At 42.0% G+C, this 14,193-nt stretch overlaps 1 protein-coding gene across 12 annotated transcripts in view; it reads right to left on the minus strand.

Moving 5' to 3' along the window:
* LOC139156879 (dystonin-like) overlaps window positions 1–14,193 on the minus strand; it is a 400,586-nt gene that overhangs the window by 12,130 nt on the left and 374,263 nt on the right. For 11 of the 12 annotated variants that reach the window (XM_070733016.1, XM_070733011.1, XM_070733010.1 and 8 more), the window contains 4 exons: window positions 8,870–9,024; window positions 8,670–8,744; window positions 6,520–6,537; window positions 1,829–1,946 (listed from right to left, as the gene is read on the minus strand). In XM_070733016.1, the coding sequence (XP_070589117.1) occupies window positions 1,829–1,946; window positions 6,520–6,537; window positions 8,670–8,744; window positions 8,870–9,024 (366 nt within the window). The remainder of the gene's footprint in view (window positions 1–1,828; window positions 1,947–6,519; window positions 6,538–8,669; window positions 8,745–8,869; window positions 9,025–14,193) is intronic. The other variant, XM_070733022.1, reaches the window with a different exon arrangement.

Raw genomic sequence — 14,193 nt, forward strand, 5'->3', positions numbered from 1 at the left:
TTGCAACTCACTGGGAAGGAGAAGGTGAATTGGTCTGTCAGCTTTCCCAATCTCACCAATAAAAGACAAGACAGAGGCTAACACACCCATTCCTCTCAGTACCGAAATATAGGTCGTCCTCGACTTACAACAGTGACCATTCAACATTCCAACAGCACTGAAAAAAGTGACTTAGCACATCCCCTCGTTCACAGAATCAAAATTCAGTTGCGCTTGGCAACTGACTCCTAGTTATTTATTTATTTGTAAATAAAGTTTTTATTGTTTTTCTCCACAATACATCTATCTTAATTTTTAACAAAATACAGTTATACATTTCTATTTGATAATACATAAACCAATATCTTAATTTTCACCTTTTATATTTTAATTACTCGCCTGTTTTCCCCTTTATGTCATATCATTCCCCTGCCTCTATCATCTCCCTCTCCCTTTTTTCTCCTTCTCTACTACTTTCCTACTTACCTCTTCTCCCCTTCTTTCTCTACTTCCTTTTCTCCCCCTTAACCTTTTCCTGAGTATATTTATTCACAATCCATCTTATAGTTAACAGACAGGTAACTCATGTCCCTAATCTCATTTAATTATTGGTGCTTCTCTCCTAGTTTTCTCCTGCAACTGACTTCTAGTTATGATGATTGCTGGGTCCCCGGTTCATCTGACCACATGTTGCAATTTTCCGACAAGCAAAATCAGTGGACAAGCCAGATTCACTTAACAACTTAATAACTGCAGTGACTCACTTAACAAGAAAGGTCATAAAACGGGGCAAAGTTCACATAAAACTTTCTCACTTAGCAACAAATATCACCTAGCTCAATTGTGGTTATAAGTTGAGCACTACTTGTACGTAAGTGTGCGCGTGGGTGGGGAAATCTTGCTTCCTATAGCAGCAGACCCACTGGTGTTTTGGACTCCTTAACACATCCCACCTCCAGCTATATGAGAACTTAAGAATGGTTAGCTATTAACATGAACTATTCCTGAAAAGAACCTCATAGTTGGCTCCAGCATCTTCCCTGCTCCTCCCACCTCTAAGGTCAAATTAGGTTCTCAGGAAGGAGTAAAGGAGAAGTAGGGTAACAGCGTTCTTTCTTTACTGTACACACGTTTTCAATTGAGACCAGAATTCCCACTGTTAAAGGAAGGAACCTGATGAGTCATGCCTGATTGTATGGAACTTTTTGTGATGGTTGTTAAGCAAATCATGACATTGTTAAGTGAATCATGCAATCATTAAGCAAATCCAGCTTTCCCCATTGATTTTGCTTGTTGTAAATCAAGTGGGAAGGTCATCAATGGCGGTTACTGCTACTTTCTTCATAAATACATGCTGGTCCACAAGTACCCAACTTTTGTTCCTGTGTCCGTGGCGATGCTGCAACAGTTGTAAATGCAAGAACTGGTTGAAAGCCACTTTTTGAGTGCCGTTGTTAACTCTGAAGAGTCACTAAATGAATGGTCGTAAATGGAAGACTACCTGTATCTTGTTGTTTTCTTAGCATGTAAGTGAAATCTCAGCCAACAGGAGACTATGATTATTTTAGAATGCCACACCCACCGTTCCTTGCCATTATCCGTGTTATCTGCATGACAGAAATTGAAATGCAAACATCTGAAGATCATTTGTGTCTGCTTACATCTACCCCTAGATTTTTCGGTATGCAGTGGTTTTGCATATTAATATGTATAAAAGTATGTCATTACAAATAAAGGTCACGTTAAGCTGCGGAACTGATTTAGCTGACATTCTTTCCTCCAATTAAGCAGTGGCTGCAGTAATGGGCGCAATGAATGAATGTGATGTCCAAGCTATTTTCTTACATACCTCTGCAGGGATCATTTTTCACTAAGAACTCATCTAGTGCCATCCAACCACCTCCAACACGAACCATAACGGTGCTCCGCAGGATTCGGACGAGACGAAGCTGCTGGGAATCACCAAACTATGCCGAAGAAAGGAAAATAAGCTAAAGCTTTCCCATATATTCTAGACAGCAGTGTCTTCTCTAAGCTAAGTAGGTTAAAATTAGCCAGTTAGATTGCTTTAAATCATTAGTAGAAAAATGACCAAAGCTGTTTTCATTAAGCATATGTTGATCAAAGCTGTTTTCAAACTGAATGTATTAATCCACAAGCTAGCAATAAGATTGGGGTGGAGGGAGGTAGAAGCAGAGCATAAAGATCAAATACTGGCTTCATTTTACAAAAATCAATTTTTAAAAATCATGTAGGAGAAAAAACCCCACTAAGAGACTGTATAAAGTTCTTACATCAGACAACTTGTTCCTTCATTACAAAAACCCTCTCTGAACTTTCCTTGCAGAAATAATTAAAAATACACTATAAGTTTCATAAAATGGAGAGAACTGAAAAGATTTATTCGGGGAAAGAAAAAAAATGTAATTTTAATCATGACATGAAGCTTCTTTCACTTTCTTGCTTTCAGTAAAACTTCCCCTTTGTATATCCAGTGTGTTGCATGGTATGATTTAATTTAATCTCATATCTGGGAGGTAATCAGTTTATGATTTCTCTCTTCTGCTCCTTACTATTCACACTGCTATATTCTGATTATGTAAAGATAAAGGTTCCCTCGCACATAGAGGCTAGCTATTTCTGGCTCTAGGGGCGGTGCTCATCTCCGTTTCTAAGCTGAAGAGCCAGCGCTGTCCAAAGATGTCTCCACAAATATGTGACCGGCATGACTAAATGCCGAAGATGCATAAAGTGCTGTTACCTTCCCACCAAAGTGGTCCCTATTTTTCTATTTGCCATTTTTTACGTGATTTGAACTACTAGGTTGGCAGAAGCTGGGACAAGTAATGGGAGCTCACTTCGTTATGCGGCACTAGGGATTCGTACTGCTGAACTGTCGACCTTCTGATCGACAAGCCCAGTGTCTTAGTCCCTACTCTGATCACATAGCCTTCTACTATTTTAGATAATTGCATTTAATCTATCTTTCAATTAAAATAATAATAATTAAAAGTTCAATAAAACCTATTGCATATCTACCATTCCTCAGTGATTGCATCTCTTTGAGAGTTTCCTCCTTTTTCAACACCAACCACAAAAGCATTAACAGTTTTTCTACTGGTCTTGCATGCCTGTTAGTTTTAATGCTAACTAAGCAGACAAGCAAAGCAAAGAAATAATAATAATTAAAAAAACCACGAAGACAAGAGTTGGTGTCCTCAAAGATCAAAATAAAAACATCTCCAGTCTGATGAACTGCAGAAGTGTTAAGATGCATCTTTATTCCCCCTAAAAGAGGCTGAAAATTTGGGTGTGTCTCATACTCTGATTGTTGCCTTTTTCTAGGCTTGCATGCTTGTTTTCATTGTCACTTCCTCCAAAAAAGTTTTTTTCAGCCCTAACGAGGCGCTAATAATCTTCCTGGCTTGCAGGATTTTTTCACTGATACTCTGAAGATGTTGTTTTTCCAACCCTAAGTATTTACAGGCTTGTTTTCATTGCTACTCCCTCTGAAATTTTTTTTCCAGCCCTAACCAGGGTATAAAATAATGTGCTGAATCTGACCTGACTAAGGACGCCAGCCAGGTGAATACCTGATAGGCTGATTTCCCCCCTATTCCCCACCCCAAAAAATGATGGTGCGTCTTATACTCAGGTATGTCTTATATTCCAAAAAAAAAAAACGGTAATTCAATCAGCTTTAATTCTACAAATCAAAGGTTTGAAACCTCTAATATGTAATTTCATATGAATTCAAACATTTGTTTAGAGAAGTGTGTTTAGATATAATAATATTAAAATTAATTTCAATTTCTCTTCATTTCTGATCTAAGTAATCGTGAAACTTAAATGATTGTTTAAGCATGAATTGATAATCTTTAAATCATAGATGTTTTTACATAGCTCCTTTCTTTCTTGGTCTGCTGTAATAAAAAATAATTTCTTATGATGCCCAAACAAAGAAGCAATGGTTAGCAGATCTGGAACATGGCAGGGAGCCAACTTAACTGAACTTATTATTCAGAATGTTAATAGTCTTCTGGTTGATGCTCAATCAAGAATTTGAAGCTTCCAATTTATTTATTGCAAATAGGCAAAAGGACAGAGTTTGCACTCTTGTTATTTTGGGATCATAATGGCCAGATGCAGACTCCCGTGTTATGGAAACATGGAATGAGCATTATGAAGCCAAAAAGGCTGTTTCAATCTAGAGATTTGTACTGTACTTTTCAGCTCCCTAATAGAGGAAGAACATACTTCCCTTTCTATTTCCTTTGATTGTTGTTCTCTCCCTTCATTTTGCTCTGCAACCCATTTGCACTCCTGATCATTGCAATAACTAGATGAGAGGACAGACAAGGCCAGGAAGAAAAAGCCCAGTTAACTTTGCATTGAATGTATAATGGAGTTCACTAGGTTTAAATGCTTCCATCCCAATCACTGCCTAAAAAAATCTTTTGTATGCTCTACCCCAGGGGTTTCTTGGGACAGCCCAGAATTCCAGCAAAGCTGGCTGAGGAATTCTGGGAGTTGAAGTCCACAAGTCTTAACGTCGCCAAGGTTGGAGACCCCTGGCTCTACCCTAGTGGCTTGTGCTGCAAATCATTTTGCCTGTTAGTTTCTGCTATGGGAAGAATTCGAAATTTCTCTAATATTTAATGCCTTATCTTTCAGGAGGGCACGTATCCCCCAAAGTCCAAATGGAATAAGACGCCAAATATTATCTTACACAATTGAAGCAAACATTGTTTGTCTAGTAAATCTTCCATTGTTAAACCATACAACTGATTTAATATAATTTGAGATACAGCTTAAGCAAGGGGAGAAAGCATATTACTTCTTAGGAACCAAATAACAGTAAAGCAGATAAATCTCGCTATGCCAGGAACAAAATGTTATTTTAGAAGTATGCAAAAATGCTAGTTTGGAATGTGCACTGTATGAAATTATGGAAATAAACATAGCTATGAAGACTTTTTTCCTTTCTTCTTATAAAGTTTTATGCTGCAGCAACTGTTTTTCATACAAGTCCTTTGTAAAATGGATTTTGTTTAAATAGTTCTGGGAAGAATTAGCCACAGAAATTGGAACGATAACAGGAGACATTCACCCAGGCTTTCCTACAACTTCATCCAAATGCTGACTGTAGTTATTTTCCTAAATCAGAGTGGGAAGTTATGACGACATAGATGAGTCATGAAAGAATATATCTTCCTGCTTCCCAGACTTTTTTTTTTGAGAATTCTACCTTGGTTCCAAGCTGTAATATTAATGTTTCAATGTCCAGAAGCTCTAGCAGTAAATGAAGAGGGATCTGACACAATTTAATTTCAAATTTAAATCAAACTTAGGAAGTTGCTTGAGGAGTCTCCTTTTTCTGCAGTATTCTTTGGGAAATTTATCTTTTACTTTAGTTGTGTTTTTTCCCAAAATCATTACAAGTGCAACCTGTCATAATTATTTGGAGTGACTAAAATATCTACCTTGTTACAGTCCTGTATCTAGATACTTAATATTCCTGATCATGCCTTCAAAAATGTAAAAAACAAAATAAGTCTACTACATTTCTCTTAGATAATTTGGGAATACAAACAACATAACTCTTTTCCTTTGATAAGGATGCCAAGCTACTGTAGCTCTTATCTGCCTCTCTCTTCACAGGCACCAGGTCCTTCAACACTTTGATTAGTTTTACACCTCTTATATTCTATCATTTCTATTAAACATTCAAGACAGTATATCTAACAATACTCTTCATTTAGTCTTCATCATAGCAACTGTCTAAGCATAGATTCCACTGAATGTCTCTGATTGGCCTCAAATATTGAATGGACTCCATGGTTAGGAGTAGATGGGAAATCCTTCTGGCATCAGTGCAAATTTCAAACTTAGTGGAATCAATTTTCACTTATTATATGTTAAATCCTGGCTGAAATCTGGGGCCACTTTCCACCAAATGAAACACACTAGCCTCCAAATGTTAATTTTTTTGTTTGTTTTGAATGATACAATATTACTCTGCTAAAAAAAAGCTAATAGTAAGCAGAGAAACAAGGATATATTGAACAAAATAAACAAAATTCACTTTTTGATTGACACAGTATGAAAGGGGCTTGGTTACATGCTATTGGTACCCTGAACTTTTTCCTAGTACTGTAGTTTTTTAAAAAACGTGTGATGTAAATTACCTGACAGTGGGATGCAGCATGGAAACCTAAACCTAAGTCATTCTATATATCAATCATAGCACAATCTTAACTATAGTTTTCAAGTGCAAATTACAGAGAAAATATCTGAAAGCATTTGCACCTGAAGAACGTTTTCCACTATTATCTGGTTCCCTTAAAGTAATTGTAATTATGAGGCAGCGACAGGCAAAGAGGCAATTCTAAGTATAAGGACACCTGTTAAGGCACCAAAGCTGAGCAAACAAGGAATTAGCTCAGGGTGAAAGGGAGTGGGAGGACAAATCACTGCAAGCTGAAATGATAATGTATTAAAAAAATACTAGAAACTCCATGTGCATTCCACTGTTTATACCTGATTTCCCAGGAAGAACTGACGAGATGGAAAATGGGGGGAAAAAACACAATTAGTTTAACAGGAAATGATCTACATGAATCCAGAACACACTATGAAAGTGCATACGTATTCCAAATAGCTTGATATAATATGTACTTTACATACGTACAGTTAACATTAAATGTTTGGACTGTAAAGGATGGGGAATGGAATTCTAAGTTATCTGTTGCTACCTTGCATCATCTTGGACCAAATATCTTCAGCCATTTGACATTTTTTCCCCTTTATGTCTATTTAAGCCCTATCCCCACCCCCCACCCCCATGTTCAACACAATTCCAAGCTAATAAAACTGGACATATGCTTTTTTATGAAAACAGAATAATAAAGATGTATTATTCAAATACCTTTGAATTCTAACTCTGTTGGGAAGAACACCATTTAAATATTAATGAATAGTCCAATAAAAGATCCTGAACATTGGTGGCATGATATCCATATAGGTATTACATAACACAAAGTCGCCAAGCTTCTTGCTTCTGTGGACTGCTGACAGCAGGGGTGGGAGGAATGGTTTTGCACACACAACCTAAATCCCACGCATGTGCAAATAAATCTTTGCACACTTGCCCGCCATTTTGGTGGCCCAGTTGGGAGGGTGAATCTTGAAATAACAGACCTATAAAGCCACTCTCTATGAACTCAGGCTTTTAATTTCAATCATGTACTTATTCTGAACCCTTATCCCAAGGGTTTCAAACCTTTTCAAGGAGTGCTTTTTTTCTTGAGGAAAGCCACCAGTATCTTAGAAAAATCACTTACAATTCTGAGGCTGCATTTGAATGAACTCACATCTCTTTAATTTCTCATAAAACTGTATCCGTTTGAAAAAACCTGAGATCACCATCATCGTATATAATTTCAATTGAATAACAACAGGAATTAGAGATGGTCACACTGTTAATCAATGTTTAGACTGGATTTGGCATTTTTATCCACTTAATGAGTCAAGGGCCTGATTTTGTTCAATAATAACATTAAAGGTAAAACTGCCTATTGCAACTGACTGGTGATGATTTTTTCAATGCTGAATGCTGAAGCTCCAGATGTTTTAGAATTTCACCCAAAGTGCCTATTACTATTGGTACTATCTTGGCTTCCTTTCACCACAGATTTTCTAGATTTCTATTGCAGGTCTTTGAATTTCATAATTTTCTCCAGTTCTTGCTATTCTATCCTGCTGTCTCCAGTTCTGCAACTATCCAGGTCTTGTGATCCACTATTTAGACTTCTTTATTTTCTTATCAACAATAGTGATGGGCGAACCCAACGGTGTTCGGGTTCGGCAAGTTCGGGCGAACTTTACGCAAAATTTGGCCAAACCCAAACGGGGAATCCCACCAAGAGATTCCGGGGATGGAGCTTTGACATCACATATACCGGCAGGTTGCTAAGGATGCCAAGGTGATCACTTCCTGGATTCCATGGAATCCAGGAAGTGATCACCTTGGCGTCCTTAGCAACCTGCCGGTGACGTCAAGGCTCCGACCCCGGAATCTCTTCGTAAAAATAACAATGTTTATTTTTACGTGAAGACCTCCCTTTGAAGGAGCTGGGGAATCCCTCCCATGAAGAGATTCTGGGGGCGGAGCTTTGCTGTCACCGGCAGGTTGCTAAGGACGCCAAGGTGATCACTTCCTAGATTCTATGGAATCCAAGAAGTGATCACCTTGACGTCCTTAGCAACCTGCCGGTGATGTCAAAGCTCCGAACACCGAATGCGATCCTGAACTTTGCCCAAAGTTTCAAAAGATTTCGGGTTCGGGTTCGGCATACCGAACACCGCAAAATTCGGTACAGACCTGAATTGTGCGAGTTCAGTTCGCCCATCACTAATCAACAATTGTTGAGTGCTGTGTGGAGAATGCTTGTCTGCTTCAATTCTAAAGTCCCAGAGCATTTAGCTTCTTCATTTTCTATTACTTTGTCTATGTTGGGACTATTATTATCACTGACTGTTAGTAAGGTTTGAAATAGGTTTTAATACTTAGAGAAAATTCACAGAATCCACACAGTCTAAATTTAGTTTAATAACTCAGATCTTCTGGTTCTTTTCAGAGTAGTTAGGTATAAACCAATGGATGACATGAATATATTATTTAGACTTACTCTGTACTTATTGTCGCCAATCTGCTCCACCTGGAACCGCTTTGCACATTTACATTTTGCTACTTGCCTTGTCACCTGTCAATAGGATAATCAGAACCACGGTTATTAGATTTTTCAGCTATTCTGCATCATTGGTAAATCGATGATCATTATGCAATTCTAAAAATACTCATAATAAGAGATGAACAGAAGAAGAATACCTCGTCTTCAATTTTGTCTGCATCTGTCAGAGGTTTGTATGCATCCTTGTTTGGATGAAGTGCTGCTACAAATTCATAATAATCAATATAGCCATCGCCATCTCTGTCAAAAATGTCTGCCACCGCACTCATTTCCAGGCGACTCGTAGGAAATTCTATGGAAAAAGTACTAATAATTAGAATTATGAAGTTTTAGGAACAGCTTACTTCTAGAATCATAGAATTAAAGAAACTTTTGCAGACTTTCTAGTCTACTACTTTGCTTGATGTAACTAGAAACTAGACAAAACTAGAGGATCTCCTCTTTGAACGAATGTAACAAGAGTTGAACAATCTTCTGGCTTTAAACTTTTTTATTTATTTATTTATTTATCTCTCTCTCTCTGTTTCAAATCACCATGGTGTACCCAAATATGGGAGGGAGCATACTGCTTCCTTTTTGCCTCTTACCGCCCCACCACCACCCCGTCATCCAGGCAGTTAATTTTAAAGCCACAAACTATATTCTATATGTGTAACATATTTTTTTAGACTTATATACCACTTCATAGTGCTTTTACTGCCCTCTCTAAGCGGTTTACAGAATCAGCCTCTTGCCCCCAACAATCTGGGTCCTCATTTTACCCAGCTCGGAAGGATGGAAGGCTGAGTCAACCTTGAGCCGGTGGTGAGATTTGAAACGCTGAACTACAGCTAGCAGTTAACTGAAGTAGCCCGCCGTGCTGCACTCTAACCATTGTGCCACTCCTAATTTTGCTGATTAAATAATACTAGTCTCCCTTCATTTTCATTATCAGCAAAAATATGTTACACATACACCCACAGCTTATATTTATCAACATTAATATTAAAAATGATCCATTCATAGAGCATTTACTGAATGATGTACTATAACTGTATATACTGTAACTATAACAATATAACAAGTTTTTTTGTGAAAAATATTTTATCTTAATACATAATACTGTAGGTTCAATATTGAACCTCTTATATATTAAGGTAAAGTATTTTTCACAAAATAACTTGTATAAACAACAAAAAGTGAGAACAGTGATATCGTTTTAAACATTTACAAATATCTTCAACAGCTGGTAAATAATGTTCGCTTCACTGATCCCCGAGGGTCTTGGAAGACCCGTTGTACCTACCTGAACGGTCTTCTCGATGCACTGGAAGGAGAGTCCAACATGGGTAATAAACCAATCCTATTGGTAGAGACTGAGTTATAATTAGCATAATAATAGCTACCGCCCCCTTACTGCTCCCATGAGCCCCAGTTTTAAAAACGAGGAAAAAATGTAAGAGGATAACCAAATTTTATTAACACAACTAACTGCAACTCCCCATCTCCGACGTCTCTGAACTTCAACTAGTCGGGTGGGTTTGGACTCTCCTTCCAGTGCATCGAGAAGACCGTTCAGGTAGGTACAACGGGTCTTCTCCACTGCATCTGGAAGGAGAGTCCAACATGGGATATACCAAAGATTTACTGCCCATGGGAGGGAGAAGGTCTGGACTGGGACGTTGGAGATGCACACACTTTCTGTAGCACCCGTCTACCAAACGCTGCCTCAGCAGACGCAAATGAGTCCAACTTGTAGTGCTTAATAAATGTCGTAGGTGCCGCCCAGGTAGCAGCTCTGCAAATGTCCTCTATAGAGGCCTGTGTCGTCCAGGCCGCCGATGTGGCCGCACTTCTGGTTGAATGAGCTGTTAAGCCCTGCGGAGGGTCGTGACCTCCCGCTCTGTAGGCTTCCAGGATGCATTCCTTCAGCCAGCGGCTTATTGATTTGGAAGATAGTCCAAGTCCCATTCTGTGTTGAGCAAAGGAAACAAACAAGGTCTCCGACTTCCTGAATTCTGCAGTTCTCCTGATATAAATCTTTATAGCGCGTCGTACGTCGACCTTATGCCATCTTAATTCGGATGGATGGTCTCCATGTGTGCAGAAGTCCGGTAATATAAGTTCCTGTTTCCTGTGAAATAGAGTATTCACTTTGGGAACGAACGACGGATCCAAACGGAGCACCACTCTATCAGGGTAAAATATACATAAGTCCGGTCTCACGGAGAGTGCTGAAATCTCTGACACCCTGCGTGCCAAGGTGACCGCTACTAAGAAGGCTGTCTTCAAGGAAAGGAGCCTAAGTGGAATTGATCTCAAAGGCTCAAATGGCGGTTTTGTCAAGGCTTTAAGTACTAGTGATAGATCCCATGAGGGAAATCTTCGTACCGGTGGTGTATGAGAATTTGAGGCCCCACGTATAAAGTCTCTTACCCACGAATGGTGAGCTAGCGAACGAGCCTCTGGTATTTGAATCATGGTGGAAAGCGCTGCCACCTGTCTCCTCAATGTGTTAGGAGCCAGTCCCCGGTCTATTCCTGCCTGCAGGAATTCCAGCACCGTAATTACCGATGCCCCCGTGGGATTCTTGCCCTCCTTGTCGCAAAAGGTGCAGAAGGCCGCCCACGTGGCCTGGTATATCCTGGAGGTCGAGGGACGTCGAGCAGCCTGAATGGTATCGATGACCTTCTCCGGCAGGTCTTGATGTCTCAACCTGTGCCTTTCAAGTGCCAGACGGTTAGTTGTAGCCACTGAGGATCCGGGTGTAGCAGGTTCCCCTGGCTGAGGGTGACGATGTTGTCTGGCATCCTCCATGGTGGTTCTAATGACAGAGCCATCAGGTCGGCAAACCACGGCCGACGTGGCCAGTGTGGCGCCACCATCAGGACCTCTGCCCTTTCCTGGAGAATCTTTTCTATGACCCTTGGTATCAGGTTCACTGGGGGAAATGCGTACAGTAGTCCTGTCGGCCAAGCTGACCGTAGAGCATTGACCCCTTCTGATCCCGGTTCCGGGAAACGTGAATAGAACCTTGGGGTCTGCGCATTCCGGTGAGTGGCGAACAGGTCTACAGATGGAGTCCCAAACCTGTGCGATATCTGTTGAAAGAGGACCGGATCCAGCCTCCACTCTGATGGGTCTAGTGTAGTCCTGCTGAGCCAGTCTGCCTGGGTGTTGGTGGTCCCGGCTATATGCTCTGCGGATAAGGACGCTAGGTGAAGTTCGGCCCAATCGAACAGGTTCGCCGTCTCGTCCATGAGGCGGCGCGACCTCGTACCCCCTTGATGGTTCAAGTGGGCTCTGGTCGCCACATTGTCCGTAAGCACTAGTATGTGTTTGTCCTGGACAATAGCGTGGAAGGCTTGGAGAGCCAGGAAGACCGCTCTGAGTTCGAGGAAGTTGATGTTTATAGGTGTCAATTCCTCTACCGACCACTTGCCCTGCGCCATGTGGGGGCCGATGTGAGCTCCCCAACCGTAAAGGCTGGCGTCTGTAGTGAGGATCATCTTGTCTTGTGTTTGAAAGGAGGAACCTCTGAGTATTGCGGGTGATGTCCACCATCTCAGGGAAAACCTGACTTGCCGTGGGATACGTGTCTGCCGATGTGAGTGACTCACCTTGGCCCTTTGTGCCGGTAGTAAGAACCACTGTAGGTCTCGGATATGGTGTCTGGCCCAAGGCACAATCCCTATAGCCGAGACTAGGGTTCCCAACACCTTTGACAACAGTGACATGGGAACCCGTCTGTGTTGGTTGAGTTCGACTATCAACCGTCATATATTTGCGATCCTTTCTGGGGAGAGTGAGACTGAGCTCGACAAGGTGTCTATGACCGCTCCCAGGTGTAAAAGACTGGTATTGGGGACCAATTGGCTCTTTTCCAGATTGATGGTAAAGCCATGACCCTCCAATGTCCGTATGGTCCGGTTTAGGTCCTTGTTTGCCTGCGCTGGCGACCTGGACAGAATGATGATGTCGTCCAGGTACGCCATCAGTCTGATGGATTGAGATCGCAGGTGTGCCGTCAGGGCATCCAGGAGCTTGGTAAAAGTCCGTGGGGCTGACGAAAGGCCGAATGGTATGGCCTTGTATTGGTAGTGCATCCCCTCTGAACAAAACCGTAGGTACTTCCGGTGTGCCATGTGTATGGGGACGTGTAGGTACGCTTCCTTTAAGTCGATAGACGTTAGCAGATCGTGTGATCTGATTGAGGTCAAAATAGTTTGCAGCGAATGCATGCGAAAACGCCGGTATTTTATGAAGAGGTTGAGTTGTTTTAGGTTGAGAATCAACCTGCAGCCTCCCGAGGCTTTGGGGACAATGAAGATCCTTGAGTAAAATCCTTTCCCCTGCTCTTGTTGTGGAACCGGTTCTATTGCTTGAATCTCCAGCAAATGAGCGATTTCGTTTTGTAGTCGCTGTTTGTCTTGTGGCTTCCTGACTTGCGGACAGTGTATAAACCGGCTGGGGGGTAAGCCCACAAATTCCAGGCATAGCCCCCCTGCCACCGTAGCTCTGACCCATTGGTCTGTGGTGGTGGCGTACCAGGAGGCGTGGAAGTGCTGGAGCTTCCCGCCGAGTGGAAACTGGGTGGCAGAGTCACTTTGAGCGGCGGAAACCCCTCTGGTTGTTCCCTCGAAAGGGCCGTCTCGAACCTTGGTAACCTCTGGGTCGATCTTGGAATGACCCCCGGTCGCTTCTGAAGGTCTGGTTTGAGAACTGACCTTGCGTGTACGGTCTGTGGCTCTGGCCTGCTCCTGCGGTGTTGTCCCAGCGGGGTGTTTGGCGCCTTGTATATGGTGCCGACCTCCGGTCCTGCCGCCTGCCTGCTCTGGGTAGGACCTTCCTCTTGTCCTTGTCCTCAATGAGGACTTTGTCCAGAATATCTCCAAAGAGCATAGATCCTTGAAATGGGGCTGATGCCAGTCTCCATTTGGACTTCAGATCGGCAGGCCAATGACGGAGCCACAGGAGACGGCGGGCTGCAAGTGTAGTGGCCATGCCCCTGCTGGAAAACTTTGCTGCGTGCAGCGTGGCATCTGCGGAAAATTCCGCCGCGGCTCGCAGTTTAGCTAGGTCCTGACGTAGTCTGCCGTCCTCTGGTCCCATGCGAGATTGCATCTCTTGTATCCACCGGAGGGAAGCCCTGTTGATAAATGAAGCAGCCGCTGCTGCTCTGAATCCCCAGCTCGCCATCTGGTGTCCCTTTTTCAGAAGTATCTCTGCCTTCCGGTCCTCCGGTTTTAGGCTCTCTCCTGTTTCGGAGGGTACCAGGGCGCTGGAGACCAAGGTCACTACCGGTTGGTCTATGGGTGGGAACTCCAGGAGCTTCTCCACCTCCTCGTCGAACGTGTAAAATCGACGTTCCAGATTGGATGGGCCTTGAGCCGCAGCTGGATATTGCCAAGGGCGCTTGGCTCCTTGCAGGAAAATATTTGATGCCGGGAAATGCTCTGACTCAGGCTGGGATTCCTGTAGT

Source organism: Erythrolamprus reginae, chromosome 1 (genome assembly GCF_031021105.1).
Source record: "Erythrolamprus reginae isolate rEryReg1 chromosome 1, rEryReg1.hap1, whole genome shotgun sequence".
NCBI classification, from domain to species: Eukaryota; Metazoa; Chordata; class Lepidosauria; order Squamata; family Dipsadidae; genus Erythrolamprus; species Erythrolamprus reginae.